The sequence below is a fragment of the Mustela erminea genome, chromosome 5 (genome assembly GCF_009829155.1).
Source record: "Mustela erminea isolate mMusErm1 chromosome 5, mMusErm1.Pri, whole genome shotgun sequence".
Classification (NCBI taxonomy): Eukaryota; Metazoa; Chordata; class Mammalia; order Carnivora; family Mustelidae; genus Mustela; species Mustela erminea.
The window spans coordinates 75162837-75176100 of NC_045618.1; the positions used below are offsets into that span (position 1 = coordinate 75162837).

Here is a 13264-nt window from a genome sequence, read left to right on the forward strand (position 1 = left end):
CCCACTCTGCGCCTCCAAGGTCCCTAACCTGAGTGTCTTCTGTAGAGGGGTCCTGCCTACCTGTCTGCTCAGAAGCTGGCTCATTCTTCCAGCGGCTTAGCGGCTCCCACTCTCTTTTCCTTTTTCCCTTCTTAATGTAAACAAACACCACAGCTCCCCCAGCGGCCCAGGAAAATTCTGGCCTGGCTCTGCTGGCGCATTCCCGCCCACACCTCCTGAGGGGTGGGGCCAAGGGAAGGCCCTGCCACAGCCTTAGTCACCTGACTGCCTAACCTCCAGCCTGCCGCAGATCTGCCCAGCTCGGTTCACAACCTCTCCTGCCGGCTGGTGCCACTGGTCCAAGCCCACATACTGGGGGAGGGAATGGCCAGAAAGGAAGGGCATCCAGATGCTCATGTTAAAGCCCTCGGCCCTAGCAGCAGACATCTGCATTGGGTCTGCAGGAGGGAGCAGGAGGGAACAGGAGCGAGGAGGCAGGCCCAGCCAGCATTGTCATCTGTGAGAATGCAGTAATGGTGCGAGCTGAGGGGCAGCACGGTGCCGTGGGACCCAGGCTGGGAGTCCCCTCACAATACCACTTCGCAGCCACAGAGCTAAACCACCCAGGTCCTGCCTACCCCAGGCCGAGCCCTGAGGCCAGACTTAGAGAGCTGTGGAGTTTGCTATCTAGGTCAGTCATCTGGGCTGGGGCCTCAACCCTCAGGAAGGGGGTGCCCAGATGCTTCCCTGCAGGCTCAGGGCCTTCTGCAGGAGATGACCATTGTGTCTTTCTGGTCATGACAGGAAGAGAGAGCTGGGCAGCAGCTAGTCTTATGGTTTGGGCTTTCTCTTTTCATTTCTTCACTTGTGTCTTACCCCCTCTGTCCTCCTGCTTTCAGCCTTTCCTACCTCCACACAGCTTCTGTCTCCCCATCTCTCTCAAGTCCTGCCCGCCCTTGTCTTCTCCCTCTGTCCTCCAGCCCCTCTGTGGTGCTGAACACCTGACTGGCCCTAGGTGGCGTTTCTCAGTGTGGCGTTCTCAGATAAGTCACAAGCCTGACAAAATTCCATCTACCTTTAAGTCTGAAATCTGTGTGTAAAGCTCTACCAAGGAGAATTTTAGGCTTTAGAATATGAACAGATCACAGTAACACCAGACCCCTGACCCCAGCTTTTCCCGGTTACCCCAGTTCTGACCGTGGTCTGGTTGGCATTGTCTCCTGGAGGGCCAGTCTTGCTATCTGCCTCTTCAGAAGCTTTGAAAAAGAGAGGAGATTAAAGAGACTCTGACAGCCCTCCCTCTTCCTTTCCAGATGCCCATCCCCACCCCCACCCTGCCGACCCTGACCCTTAAGATGACCTGATTTGTAGCAGAGAGCTTCCAGAGTAGAGGGTAGGCTCTGGGGAAAGGGGGGAAGGCAGGAAAATACAAAGCTGCTGTACTCAATACAGGGAGAGAAGGCCCAGCAGGGCTGACCCCAGATTAGCGGGATGGCCAGTTTTGAGCCTTTTGGGGCTCCCCCTCTTCCTTTCCCTCTGGTGAGTCCTTTCTTGCATCAGTTTGGCTCCCTGTGCCCAGGAGGCCTTGCTGTGCATCTAGATTACTGCCATATCCCCTCTGCATCTCAGAATGTATGAGGAACAGGGCAGGGAGCGGGGCGGGAAATGGGGCAGGGATAGAGGGAAAAGGGACCAGTTGAGCAACTCACCCAATTGTTCTGTTTTGTTCTGAGCATCTTTTTCAGGGGTGGGCGGCTCAGCTAAGGGCGTGACAGGAGGCTTCCCTGTGTAGGAGGAGGGGAGAGTCGGCTTAATAAAAGAGTGAAGCATCAGGAAAGGGAAGACACAGGGCAGAGGAAGCAGGACAAGCAGCCAGGAGGAGAAGATGGATGGATGAGCCACCAGGCCGGAGAGGACAAAAAGCTGCCAAAAAGAAATACAGGATGAAGGAGAAATGATGGGATTAGAGCTAAGAGGGCATAAGAGATCCTCTCTATGAGCCCAGCCCTCGTCATTTCAGGATGAGGAAGCAAGTCTGGCCATAGGCAGCAGAGATGGGGCCCAACTTGGCTCCCTGTCTTGACTGGTCCTGGAAGCAGGGAGCCCAGAACCATAAAGGGAGGGGCACCGAAGAAGGAAGGTGAGGCCTGAAATGGAAGCAGGTGCGGTGAGCAGGAGGCAGCAGGTCTATCTGGGAGAGGAGATTACCACTCAAGTAAGAATTGACAGATGTGTAGGAATTTATTTTCGGTGGCAGCCTAATTAAAGTGTTAAAGTTCCTTAACTCCGTTCAGCCCTGCGCCAGGATCATTAGCTATTGATCTGGGCCCCTCCGGCACTTAACTCCAGCCAGCATATTGGCAATTCAATTAGCACCAGTCAATGCGGCCTGTTCCTGGTTCCTGCTGCCCGCACCCTCACCCTCGCCCGCCGCTGGCCCCTGCAAGCCCGGATGCCCGTGCCCAACCTCTGACAGGCTCTTCTCCTGCACCCTCTGGATCAGTGGTGCCTGGCTGGCTGTTCCTGATCTCTGTTGGTACAACCTCAGCTGCCTAAGGGGGACCCTAAGCCTAGCCTTCGGGCTGAAGACCTCCTAGGAGACAGGAAGAGGTTGGGGAGCCTGACAAGGGCTTCTGCTCCCTGCTGCCTTAGGGCCAGGACCACAGCTCCCATCTCTTGCCCAGCATGAAGCGGATTCCATTCTGTTCTTCTACCTCCTCTCTCCTTCCTGACCAGCGCCTGCTACCCCCAACACCTAGCTAGTGTTGCTGGAACCCTGCTTACCATTCGCAATTGCCAGGCGACTCCTCCTCTCCTCCCTTCCCCTCCCCTCCCGTTCTCTGCTCACCACCCAGCAAAGCCGCTGCCCTCCTCTGTCTCCTCCCTCCCAAGAGTCTCCCCCGGGCCGCCCCACTGTTCCCCACACCCGGTTTCATCACGCCTTCATGGGGGCTCCTTTCTCATGCTCTCGACTGTCCACAGACCCATTTCTCCTCACGGGTGTTGCCTTTTCCCAAGCCCCAGCACCCGCTTCCTCACCGGGAGTCCGCAGCTGCCCATGGCTGAAGCTCAGGATGCTCTGCAGCGCTGAGAGCCCATCCTCGGCCGTGGGGCCGCCCTGCAGCAGCTGCAGGCGCCGCTGGGCCTGGGCGTCGCGGTGGGCCGGTGCACGCAGGTGCTGTAGCACAGCCAGGCGGGACGGTGTCTCCCATGCGCACAGCAGGCAGCGGAACAGCCCCAGCTCGGGCCCGGCTGCTGCCCCTTCCATCTCCAGCAGAAACTGGAAGCGTGGAAAGAGGGTGCTCAGGCCCCAAGGGACAGGCCCCTCTCGATCTCAGGGGCCCCTCTGCCTCCCTCAAGGGAGCCTGAGCAGAAGCACCCCCACCCTGCCCACTCCCTCTGCCCTCCTCTGGCCACCTGGATAGGACTGCTCTTCCTCCCCCATCTCCTCCTCTTCCTCCTCCCAATCCTGGACTCCCTCCTGGTAGGGGGATGGAGTCTGCTTCCATCCCCTTGAACTGCTGACAAGATGGCCTAAGCAGACAGAGACCCCACCTCTCTAGTCCCAAACACCAGAAAAGTTGAATAAAGTACTGGGTTCACTTTGTCTGTGTCCATCATCCTTTGTCTCCTCTCCATAATCATCTCCAAAAAGTCGATGAGCCTGGTACATACTTGCCATTTTATCCAATCTTGCCCGCTCCAGGTTTTCCCCTCACTCTCCTACTCGTGGGTGTCTCCCTGGTCCATCCCCGTGCCCCTCTCCTCTCCTCTGTCCCAGGGGCTCTGTGCCAGGCCCCTCCAAGGCCAGACCCTTCCTGCCTCCCTCACCTTATAGATCTGGCTGTTTTCCTCATGGGCTGCAGCCCGGGCGTGCAGCTGCATCTTCTCCTTGCTGTTGGACTCGAAGTCACAGATGTTGCAGCGCAGGTGCAGCGGGGGCACGGAGCCATAGGGAGCCCCATCTCCCAGGGGCACTGGGGCAGGGGAGCCCACGGCCCCACCACCCTCCCTTAGGTGGGCGGCCAGCTGGTACTTCTGCGCGTGTTTGTCAGTCTTGAGGTGGAGTTGGAAGTTGGCCTTCAGCTGGGTGCCATAGCAGCAGAGTTTGCAGCGGTGGGTGTCCCCGGCCACCTCCTTCCACTCAGCCTCCGGGAGGCTCCGGCCCACGCTGCAGTGGTAGAGCAGCAGCTCCAGGCTGTCCGTGCTGAAGGCCTGGCACACCAGGCAGCGGAACACCTTCAGGGCCGGGCTGTCGTCTGGGGGCGGTGAGGTGGGCAGGCCATCGGACAAGGGGCCCAGGAGCTGACTTGGAGGCAGGGGGGTATCCGGGGAGAGGCTGCCAGGGGCTGGGGGACAGAGACAAATGAGTGGCCCAAGGAAGGAAATGGGTGGGTGGGCAAATGAGGGCAGTGCAGAGGGAGCTGGGGTTATCGGGGGAGGGGGATTGGGGGGGTGCTGGCCCTTAGGAGCACATAGGGACTAGAGTTTGGGCCCGGGGAAGGGAGGAGGGGAACCGGGTGCAGAACCCAGGCTACTTACCAGGTGTGGGGAACTTGCGAGCAGACGCTCCAAGGTGGTGGAATCCATTGAGAAGCAGCTGGGCTTCCAGGGGCTTGTCTGGCCTCAGCCCAGAGCCGGGCAAGGGAGCCTGAGGCTGCCCCAGGGCCTGTGGCCCGAAGTACTGGAAGAGTTCAGGGGTGGGGGTGGGGGCGGCTCCTGGCGGTGGCGGGGGGCCTGGCCCCACCAGCCCAGGCGGCAGGCCCAGCGGCAGCCCCTGGTGCAGCAGCAGCACATTCTGCATGTGTTTCTCAGAGGTCATGTGGATGCGCAGGTTGCGGGAGATGTTGGTCTCATAGCTGCACACCTTGCACTGCCAGGAAGATTTGGTCTTGGGCTCCTTGTCCCCGGCAACAGCGGGGAGCGCCGCCTCTGGGGGGCTGCCCTGGCCCCCGGGGCCCGCCTGGAAGCCCTGAAGGTTGGCCAGGTGCTTATCTGACTGCATGTGGATACTGAGGTTGCCCTTGGTGGTGGTGGAGTAGTTGCACACATCGCAGCGGTAGGGCTTGTAGCCGCAGTTGTAGCTCTCGCCCCGGGCCAGGCGGGGGTGCGCGCCGCCCGCGCTGCAGTAGCTGCAGTGGCTGTTGCTTTCAGGGTGCTTCTCCCGCATGTGCACATCCAGGGTCTGCTGGTACTTGTAGTGCCAGTTGCACTTGGGACACTTGAGCGTCTTGCAGGAGTTGCGAGAGTGTAACAGAGACATGTGGCTGGACAGGCTGAGGCCCTGGAAGGCTGCGGGGGCCGGGGTATAGTCGTCAGCCAGGCGGTAGGGCTGCGGTGGGTCGCTGGAGTCTTCAGGGGAGCCGACGAGGGCAGGGAGAGTGCCCCCCTCCTTGGAGGCGGGTGAGCTTTGGTTGAGTGGGGGGCAGAGCCCTCCGTCCTCTTCTTGCCCCTCGGAGAGCCAATCTGGCCCTGCCTCACCTGCTGCCATCTGTGATTCTTTGGCTTCGGCTGGGCTGGGGTCCCAGGTGGCGGGGGTTGCGGGCGGGGAGGGCGGGCTGAGGGCCATGACTTCGTCGGCAGGCAGGACAGGTGCCTGGGCTTTGGCCTCAGTGGGGCCGTCCTCGGGTGGGGGTCCGTTCGCCTCTGTACTCGCTGTGCTGCTGTTGTTGGGGAGGCCTTCTAGAGGGGGCTGAGTAGGTGGTTTTGGTTCCAGAAAGCTTAGGAGGGCCGTGCAGCCCTCCTCTCCCACCTGGAGCACAGCTGCGTTACTGGGCAGGCCCAGGTGTTGAGCAGGGGTGAGCTTCACCCCATGAGACTGTGTGTGACCCATAAAAGCCTGGGGCCTACTGAAACCCAGGCGGCACAGGAGGCAGAGCCAGAAGAGTGCCCTGTGGTCTCCTCCCCTGCTCTCCATAGGGCCATCTTTGGGATCTCCGGGTGGGTTTGGAGCCAGCTGGTAGCTCCAGAAGGCTCCATCCCTTCCCTCACAGGTGGCCGGAGATGGCGCTGAGGTATCACGGGACAGAATTTGGTCAGAAGAGCTAAAGCCTTGGATTGGGTCAAAGCCATGTTGGATATGAAGGGCAGTGAGGAGTGCAGGGGTCGAGTGGGCAAGGAGGGGCAGGCCGGGCTCTTCTTTGATTCCCACCTCGCCCCAAGGGAAGCCCTTTGGTAACAGTTCACTGCCACCTGTCAGGGACAGCTTGGCTGCGAGGTAGGCCTCACCACCAGCTATGAAGAACAAATGGTTGCTTAGGTCCACGGGTGGGAGCCCACCTCCTTCCTCCTCCTGCTCCTTGTCCTCTCGAACTCCTAGGTCCTTTGGTGAGAAGCCACCACAGCCAGGCTCTTCTCGGGGCTCCCCAGTCTCCTTTGGTGGGACGAGGCCACAGCCCGGCTCCAGGGCCTGTCCCCCCGGCTCTGAGGGCCTCATGCTCTCAGAGCTGGAGGGGGCAGCAGGGGGATCTTTGGTGACAGGGTCAGCGGGGGTGCTGGGGAAGGAGGTGTCCGGAGGCGGGGACGGGGCATGGTGCCCAGGGGTGGGGGTGGCACCGGCGGTAGACGGTGCGTTAAGGGTAGCCATTGCTGACGGAGGGGTGCTGGGGGTTCATCTCAGCGTGACAGCCAGTACCCTGCAGGGGAAACGTGGAGAGAGAGTGGGGCCGTGAGATGGCAGGAGACACTCAGCCAGGCAGTCGACCCTCCAGATACTCCAGCCCCACTCGCTTCTTTCCCGAGCACAGACTCAGGTACCGTCCGCCAACGTGAAGCTTCGCCTTAGTGCTAAGTCTTCAAACATAGCGTGTTCAAAATCAGAACTCTGTATTTCTCCCCTGAATTTGGTCTTCCCATCTTTCCTCTCTCAAAAATTGGTACCTCCATTGAGCTGGTTGCTTAGGCAAAAAAGCTAAAAAGTGGGCAGGCACCTGGGTGGCTTGGTCGGTTGAGCGTCTACCTTCGGCTCGGGTCGTGATCCCAGGGGGGAGTCCACTTCTTCCTCTGCCCTTCCTCCCACTCGTTCTCTCAATCTGTCTCTCTGTCTCTATCAAATGAATAAAATCTTTAAAAAATCAATAAAAACCAAGGGCAACTGGATGGCACAGTGGCTTAAGCCTCCGCCTTCAGCTCAGGTCATGATCCCAGGGTTCTGGGATCGAGTCCCACATCGGGCTTCCTGCCTCGGGGAGCCTGCTTCTCCCTCTCTCTCTGCCTGCCTCCCCCTATTTGTGCTATCAAATAAATAAATTCTTTTTAAAAAATCAGTAAAAACCTATAAGGTTCCTCTTGCTCCCACTCATATGCAACTGGAGAGCAACCTCTCAGACACCTGTCCTGTCCCTCCACCAGCGTCCTCTCCACTAGCACCATCGTGGCCCAAGCCACTGCCCTTCCTGAACCAGGGCAACAGACTTCACATAGAGGCCTCCACTTCCACTACTGCCCCTACAGCCCAGTCTCCTTCCATCCAGCAGCAGGAAAGATCTTTCATTTAATTTTCAATTATGAAAAATGCCAAGGTGCCTGGGTGGCTCATTGGGTTAAGCATCTGCCTTTGGCTCAGGTCATGATCATGGAATCCAGGGATCAAGTCCCAGCATCATCAGGCTCCTGGCTCAGCAGGGAGTCTGCCTCTCCCTCTGAACTTCCCCCCCCCTTCACGCTTTCTCTCTCTCACGCGTGTGCTCTCAAATAAATAAATAAAATCTTTAAAAAAATAAAAGAAGGGGTGCCTGGGTGGCTCAGGTCACGATCTCAGGGTCCTGGAATCGAGCCCCGCATTGGGCTCTCTGCTCGGCAGGGAGCCTGCTCCCCCCCCCCACGCCGGCCTCTCTGCCTGTTTGTGATCTCTCTTTCTGAGTCAAATAAATAAAAAATTTTTTAAAAGATTTTATTTATTTATTTGACAGACAGAGATCACAAGTAGGCAGCGAGGCAGGCAGAGAGAGAGGAAAGGAAGCAAGCTCCCCGCTGAGCAGAGAGCCCGATGCGGGGCTTGATCCCAGGACCCTGGCATCATGATCTGAACCAAAGGCAGAGGCTTTAACCCACTGAGTCACCCAGGTGCCCCTAAATAAATAAAATCTTAAAAGAAAACTGCCAGACCTATATAAAAGTACAGGAACCCTTTTGTTCTCATCACTCAGCTTCAAAAGCCACCAACACATGGTTGGTCTTGTTCCATCCATATCCTCACCCATTTCCCCTTTTCCCACATTGTTTTAAAGCATATTTCAGTTATCATAAAGAAGCATCTTTTAAAATGTAAATTGTAGGGGCACCTGGGTGGCTCAGTGGGTTAAGGCCTCTGCCTTCGGCTTAGGTCATGATCCCAGGGTCCTGGGATCAAGCCCCGCATCTGGCTCTCAGCTTGGCGGGGAGCCTGTTTCCCTTCCTCTCTCTCTGCCTGCCTATCTGCCTACTTGTGCTCTCTCTCCGTCAAACAAATAAATAAAAATCTTAAAAAAAAAAAATGTAAATTGTAGGGGCACCTGGGTGGCTCAGTCATTAAGCGGCTGCCTTCAGATCAGGTCATGATCCCAGGGTCCTGGGATCGAACCCCACATCAGGTTCCCTGCTTGGCAGGAAGCCTGCTTCTCTCTCCCAGTTCCCCTACTTGTGTTCCCTCTCTCTCACATAAATAAATAAAATCTTTCAAAAAAAAAAAAAAAGTTGTACTACAAAGAAGCAGCTTTTAAAACGTAAACTCTATTTCTGCCTAGAACCTGTCCATGATTTCTCACTGCACTGTGAATAAGATCCAAACTCTGTCCCTGATTTACAAAAGCATCTATCTCATCTAATGCCTACCCACTTCTGACACATCTTCAAATCCTCCACTCCGCCTGGCTGGCTAGCAGCGGTCCACTGGCCTACTCTCCGTTCCTCAAACATGTCAAGTTCATTCCCACCTTAGGGCCTTGCCTAAGGTAAACAGCCTAGACCCTGTTTAGTGGCTCCTGCTCATTCAGGTCTCTGCTTACCTGTCACCCCTTCCAACAGGCCTTCCCTCCCTACAGAGGCTACCAGGCCCTGGGGGTTATTTTCTTCAGAGCTTTACCACTACCTCCTATTTCCTGGTTTACTTATTTCTGCCTAGAATTCTAGAAGGTCAATGCCAGGAGAGCAAGAACTCTTGTGTTATTTATTACTCTATCATTAGCACCATGAAACATGCCTGCCACGTGTAGTCAATACATTATGTGTTGAATGAATGAACTCTAGGAAAGACCCTCAGATTTTCCACTCAATGAAGGGGTAGTTGCCCTAAGTCAAGGTCCTCTGGCAAGGGAGGCCACAGTGAACTTTCACTGGCCTGCAGGTGCCCTCCAGATCATCCATCGCTGGTCACTGCACGCGGAATAGGCAGAGGCTTCCCTGGCCAGTTGGAAGATAACAGCTGCAATGTGATTAACCTCCTCCTCCCCAAAGAGATTAAAAAAAAAAAAAAAAAAGTAACAGTAATATTATTATTAGAAGCTATCCAGGTCCATCTGCCACAGTCCTGGTACTGTGCTAAATGCTTTCATCAATAATCTCATTTAATGTAACAACCAACCACCTTACTTTACAGAGAGGTTGAGCAAGCTGCTGACTGTCACGCAGGTCCAAGGTGAAACAAGAAAAGGACCGGTGGGGCCCAGAGATCTGGGCCCCTCCAACTACCTGGTTGGTTCTCAGACCCAATACAGACCAAAACCGCCTCCAACCGCCTAGCAATCAGAATTCCCGGGCTCCGTCCTGCTGACTAGAAGCACCTAGCCTCCCAGGCTGCTCCCAACCTTTTTACCTTGAAGACCACACCTCCCTGCCCCCACCCAACTCACCAATTCCCCAGACATCACCATCCCATACTTCTCCCCATGTCCTAAGTGGCTTGCATCCTTTCCAGTTTTTACTATCAGCCAATCTCTAATAACTTAACCTTCCGAGCTCAGCCCAGTGCCGGGAAGAGATGTGGCCTCTCCTTCCCTGGGCCACCTCTAACCCTCACCTTCAGACTCTTCCATTAGGACTTGGTCTTCAGTCTGGCCCCACCTAGCCTGCAGGCCCCCTTTCCCACTCACCCCCTCCTCCTGGGGGGCTAGCCAGGCGTGAAGTCGGAGCCATTAAGGAGCTCCGCGTGGGGCTGGAGCAGCATGCTAATGAAAATGCAAATCAGCACCTGGGCGAGGGGTGGAGGGGTGGGGGGGGGAGGTGGGAGGTCGTTGGAAAACCAAGAGGGAAGTAAAGGAATTAGATGGAGGGGTTATCCTAGATACCCAGAAAGCAGAAGCCCGACCCTGTCTGAGAAAGGTGTCCCCCCGCAGAATCCTTGGGGGTAGATGCGCTGGCTCACGAGGGTCTGACAATCCACTGTCACCCCCCACAATGGGGGCTTGCCACCCTTCCACCGCCCCACCTGGTGAGAAGGACTGAGGTTGGGCCCGAGGGGCTTCTCCGGGACCCTGCCATGGAGGGCTGACCTGGGTGGTGCTCCGGCCCGCGGGGCCACCGCGCCTACATCCCACCGTTCAGCGGCTTCCTCCTGCCTCCCAACTCCAGCTCCAACTTCAGAGGAGGTACTAGGAAGACCTAAGCCCCAGATCCTTTCTCCAAAGCTTTTATTTCCCAGGCCTGGAAAAAGACCCAGCTGATTGCTAGCTAGAAACCAAAGGAGTTTTAGCTTTGGGCTAGCTTGTGGGTGAGACCCAGACAGCTGAGGGGAGGTCGGCAGCTGTTTAAAATTGCAAATCTCTTCCCCACCTCCCCCCTCCTCCTCTACAGGAAAGAATTTCAATTGCAAATTTATCTCTGCCTCAGTGCGCCCCCCCACTCCTCCCCCCACTTCTCTGCATTTCTCCCCCCTCACCCTCTATTTATTATAAACCTTTAACTGCAGCAATTAGTTTTTCACCTTTTCCCCCCTCCTTCCATTTCCCTCCTCCTCACTCTTTTCTTCCTTCCCTCTCTGGGCCTGTGTCCCTCTCCTTGCGCTTCCTACCTGGAACTCAGTCTGCAGCTCTCGCTGGAGATGGTGCAAAACCAGATGATGAACCAAGCCACCCTCCACCTACCCCCCAGCCCCGGGCCAAGCGTCCTGTCCACCCTCAGACTGCTGCCATTCCTCCTGTAGGTCCGGGCTGTCCTTAAGGGCGTCTCCTCTCCCTTGGTGCACATCCAAGAGGTGGGGAAGGGGAGAAGGTGCCCCTCAAGGGCCCTGGCATTCCTGCCTCTGGGGGAGGGAGGGGGCGAAGAGGGCAGGCCAGGCAGAGGGTGGAAGTGGAGGGACAGTCAAAGGAAAGGTGGCAGCAAGGGCTGGGGCCCAGGAGGAGAGGGGTTAGGGGAGACAGCAGGCAGTGGCGGCGGTGTGATTAGAGCGGAGATTGATGTGAAGGGGCGCCACAGACGGCAGAGAGAGTCAATAAAACGAGAGGATCACATTAGAGGCGACAGAGAGAGCTTTAAATTACAAGGCTGCTGCCACCGAGGGGGATGGGAGGAGGCAGGCCTGGAGCCAAGGGAGGGTGGAGAGTTCTGAGGGTGTAGCCGTCCCCTGAGAGGAATCTTCCAGCTCCAAAATGGCCCTCAGTCTCCAGAGCTCCCCTGCTGCCCCTTCATTCCATTTCTCTCCCTAATGCTTCCTTCCCTCCTGGGGCGAGGAGCGGAGAAAAGGGAAGACGGAGTGATGGAGAAATATTAGAGATTTTCTTTTTTGTTTGTTTGTTTCTGTTGCCCTCTTCCTCTTTCCAGAGCCTTGTTCCTGGCTGCTGCTCAGGCTGAGAAGAGAAGGCTGAGATACTGTCAAAGCTGAGCTGGGGAGCGGCTGCTCCACAGCCGTCCTCACTGAACTGCACAGACCTGTTCCTCAGAAAGACACCCAGTAAATAGCTGCACAAAAATTCCTCCGTCTTGATGTGCGCTCCCTGTTCTCCGGGCAGACACACAGTACCTAGAACAGGAGGGAGCCTGGAGGCTCCAACACAGACAGTGGGACCCAGAAAACTATGGGGAGAGAGACAGATGGGCCAAAAGGCTTGAATGGGACGTTATGACCGTCTGAGGTGGGCTGTGAGACCACGCGAGGCAGGCAGAACATAGTGAGACTTAAGACCCGAGAACTACAGGAGCTAAAGGAGCAAGGGTAAAGAAAGGACCAAAGAAAGGAGGAGGCCCGAGGAAGGAGACAATCTGCCCCTCACCAAGGAGGAATTAGGGCGTGGGGTCACGCTGGCCCGCGGAAGCCAAGGCAAAGCCGGCCAGGGGCGCTGCCTCAGAGCCCAGCGAGACTAAGACTATCCGTGGGTAGCGCCCCCTCCCGGCCCCAGCCGACTAGGAGAAGGGAAGGAACACTACTGCCCCCTAGTGGTTACGAAAGGAACAGCACCAAAGAGAAGACAGGCAGAGGAACAGATCGCCTTTCTCTTCCTGGCCTCCCGTCCTTAAACCAGAAAGCAAAACCCCACTCCCTTCTTTTCTCCAAGCCCAAGGACAAGGCAAAGGCTTTCCCTGAAAAGTCTGCCTGAGAGCACCAGCACTTCTGCTTAAAATTTACATACAATGATTTCCCCATCAGAGCCCTCCAGACAATTTTCTCTTTTCCTCTCTGAAATTCTTGCTTACAGCACTGCTCTCTTCCACACTCACTTTGCCCTGGGCTCTCACCTCATTTTGTCTCAACCTGTTGCTTTCAAGAGGCCTCAGACATGGAGAAGAGGGTCTTGAAGAGAAAAAGATGGAGTGAGTGCCCTGTCTCAGGAGGACTCTTTGGTATAAACAGCAAATAAACTCTGACTTAATGAGCTTTATTTTTAGGATAGGGGAAGAACATGGGCTTTGGATTCATGCAGACCCAGGTTCAGTGCTGATTCCCTCACTCATCAGCTGTGCCACCTTGGTAAGTTACTTGTCTATTTCCTTATCTGGGAAAATGTGAAGAAGGATTCCTTCCTTTCTGGCCACTGTGTGCATGTCCAGTGGACACTGGATGGTCAGGTTAGTTCTTTTCCTTCTCTCTTCGCTAGCTCCGCCCACAGAGTAGAGCAAGGTGTTTGCAGGTAGGAGACAACTTTCCTTCCACCTTGCCCCTTCTTGTTTTGTTTTTTTTTTAAAGTTTTTATTTATTGACAGAGAGAGAGGGGGAGAGAGCACAAGCAGGGGGAGTGGCAGGCAGAGAGGGAGGGAGAAGCAGGCTCCCTGCTGAACAGAGAGCCCCATGTGGGGCTCCATCTCAGGACCCCAGGATCACAACCTGAGCCAAAAGCAGGTGCCCAACCAACTGAGCCAACCAGGTGCCCCTGCCTTG

The 13264-nt window shown here is 56.2% G+C and overlaps 1 protein-coding gene and 1 long non-coding RNA gene across 2 annotated transcripts in view; one reads left to right on the forward strand and one right to left on the reverse strand.

Annotated features, from left to right (window-relative positions):
* Positions 1 to 13264, forward strand: part of LOC116591159 — a 32459-nt gene that overhangs the window by 14486 nt on the left and 4709 nt on the right. The window contains exon 2 of the long non-coding RNA XR_004285855.1: positions 12780 to 12856. This is a non-coding gene — a long non-coding RNA (uncharacterized LOC116591159). The remainder of the gene's footprint in view (positions 1 to 12779; positions 12857 to 13264) is intronic.
* The window catches only part of ZFHX2 (zinc finger homeobox 2), a 28984-nt gene that overhangs the window by 6558 nt on the left and 9162 nt on the right, over positions 1 to 13264 (reverse strand). The window contains 5 exon segments of the mRNA XM_032343858.1: positions 1177 to 1235; positions 1689 to 1763; positions 3019 to 3259; positions 3811 to 4328; positions 4522 to 6614. Of these exon segments, the coding sequence (XP_032199749.1) occupies positions 1177 to 1235; positions 1689 to 1763; positions 3019 to 3259; positions 3811 to 4328; positions 4522 to 6565 (2937 nt within the window). The 5' untranslated portion in view covers positions 6566 to 6614.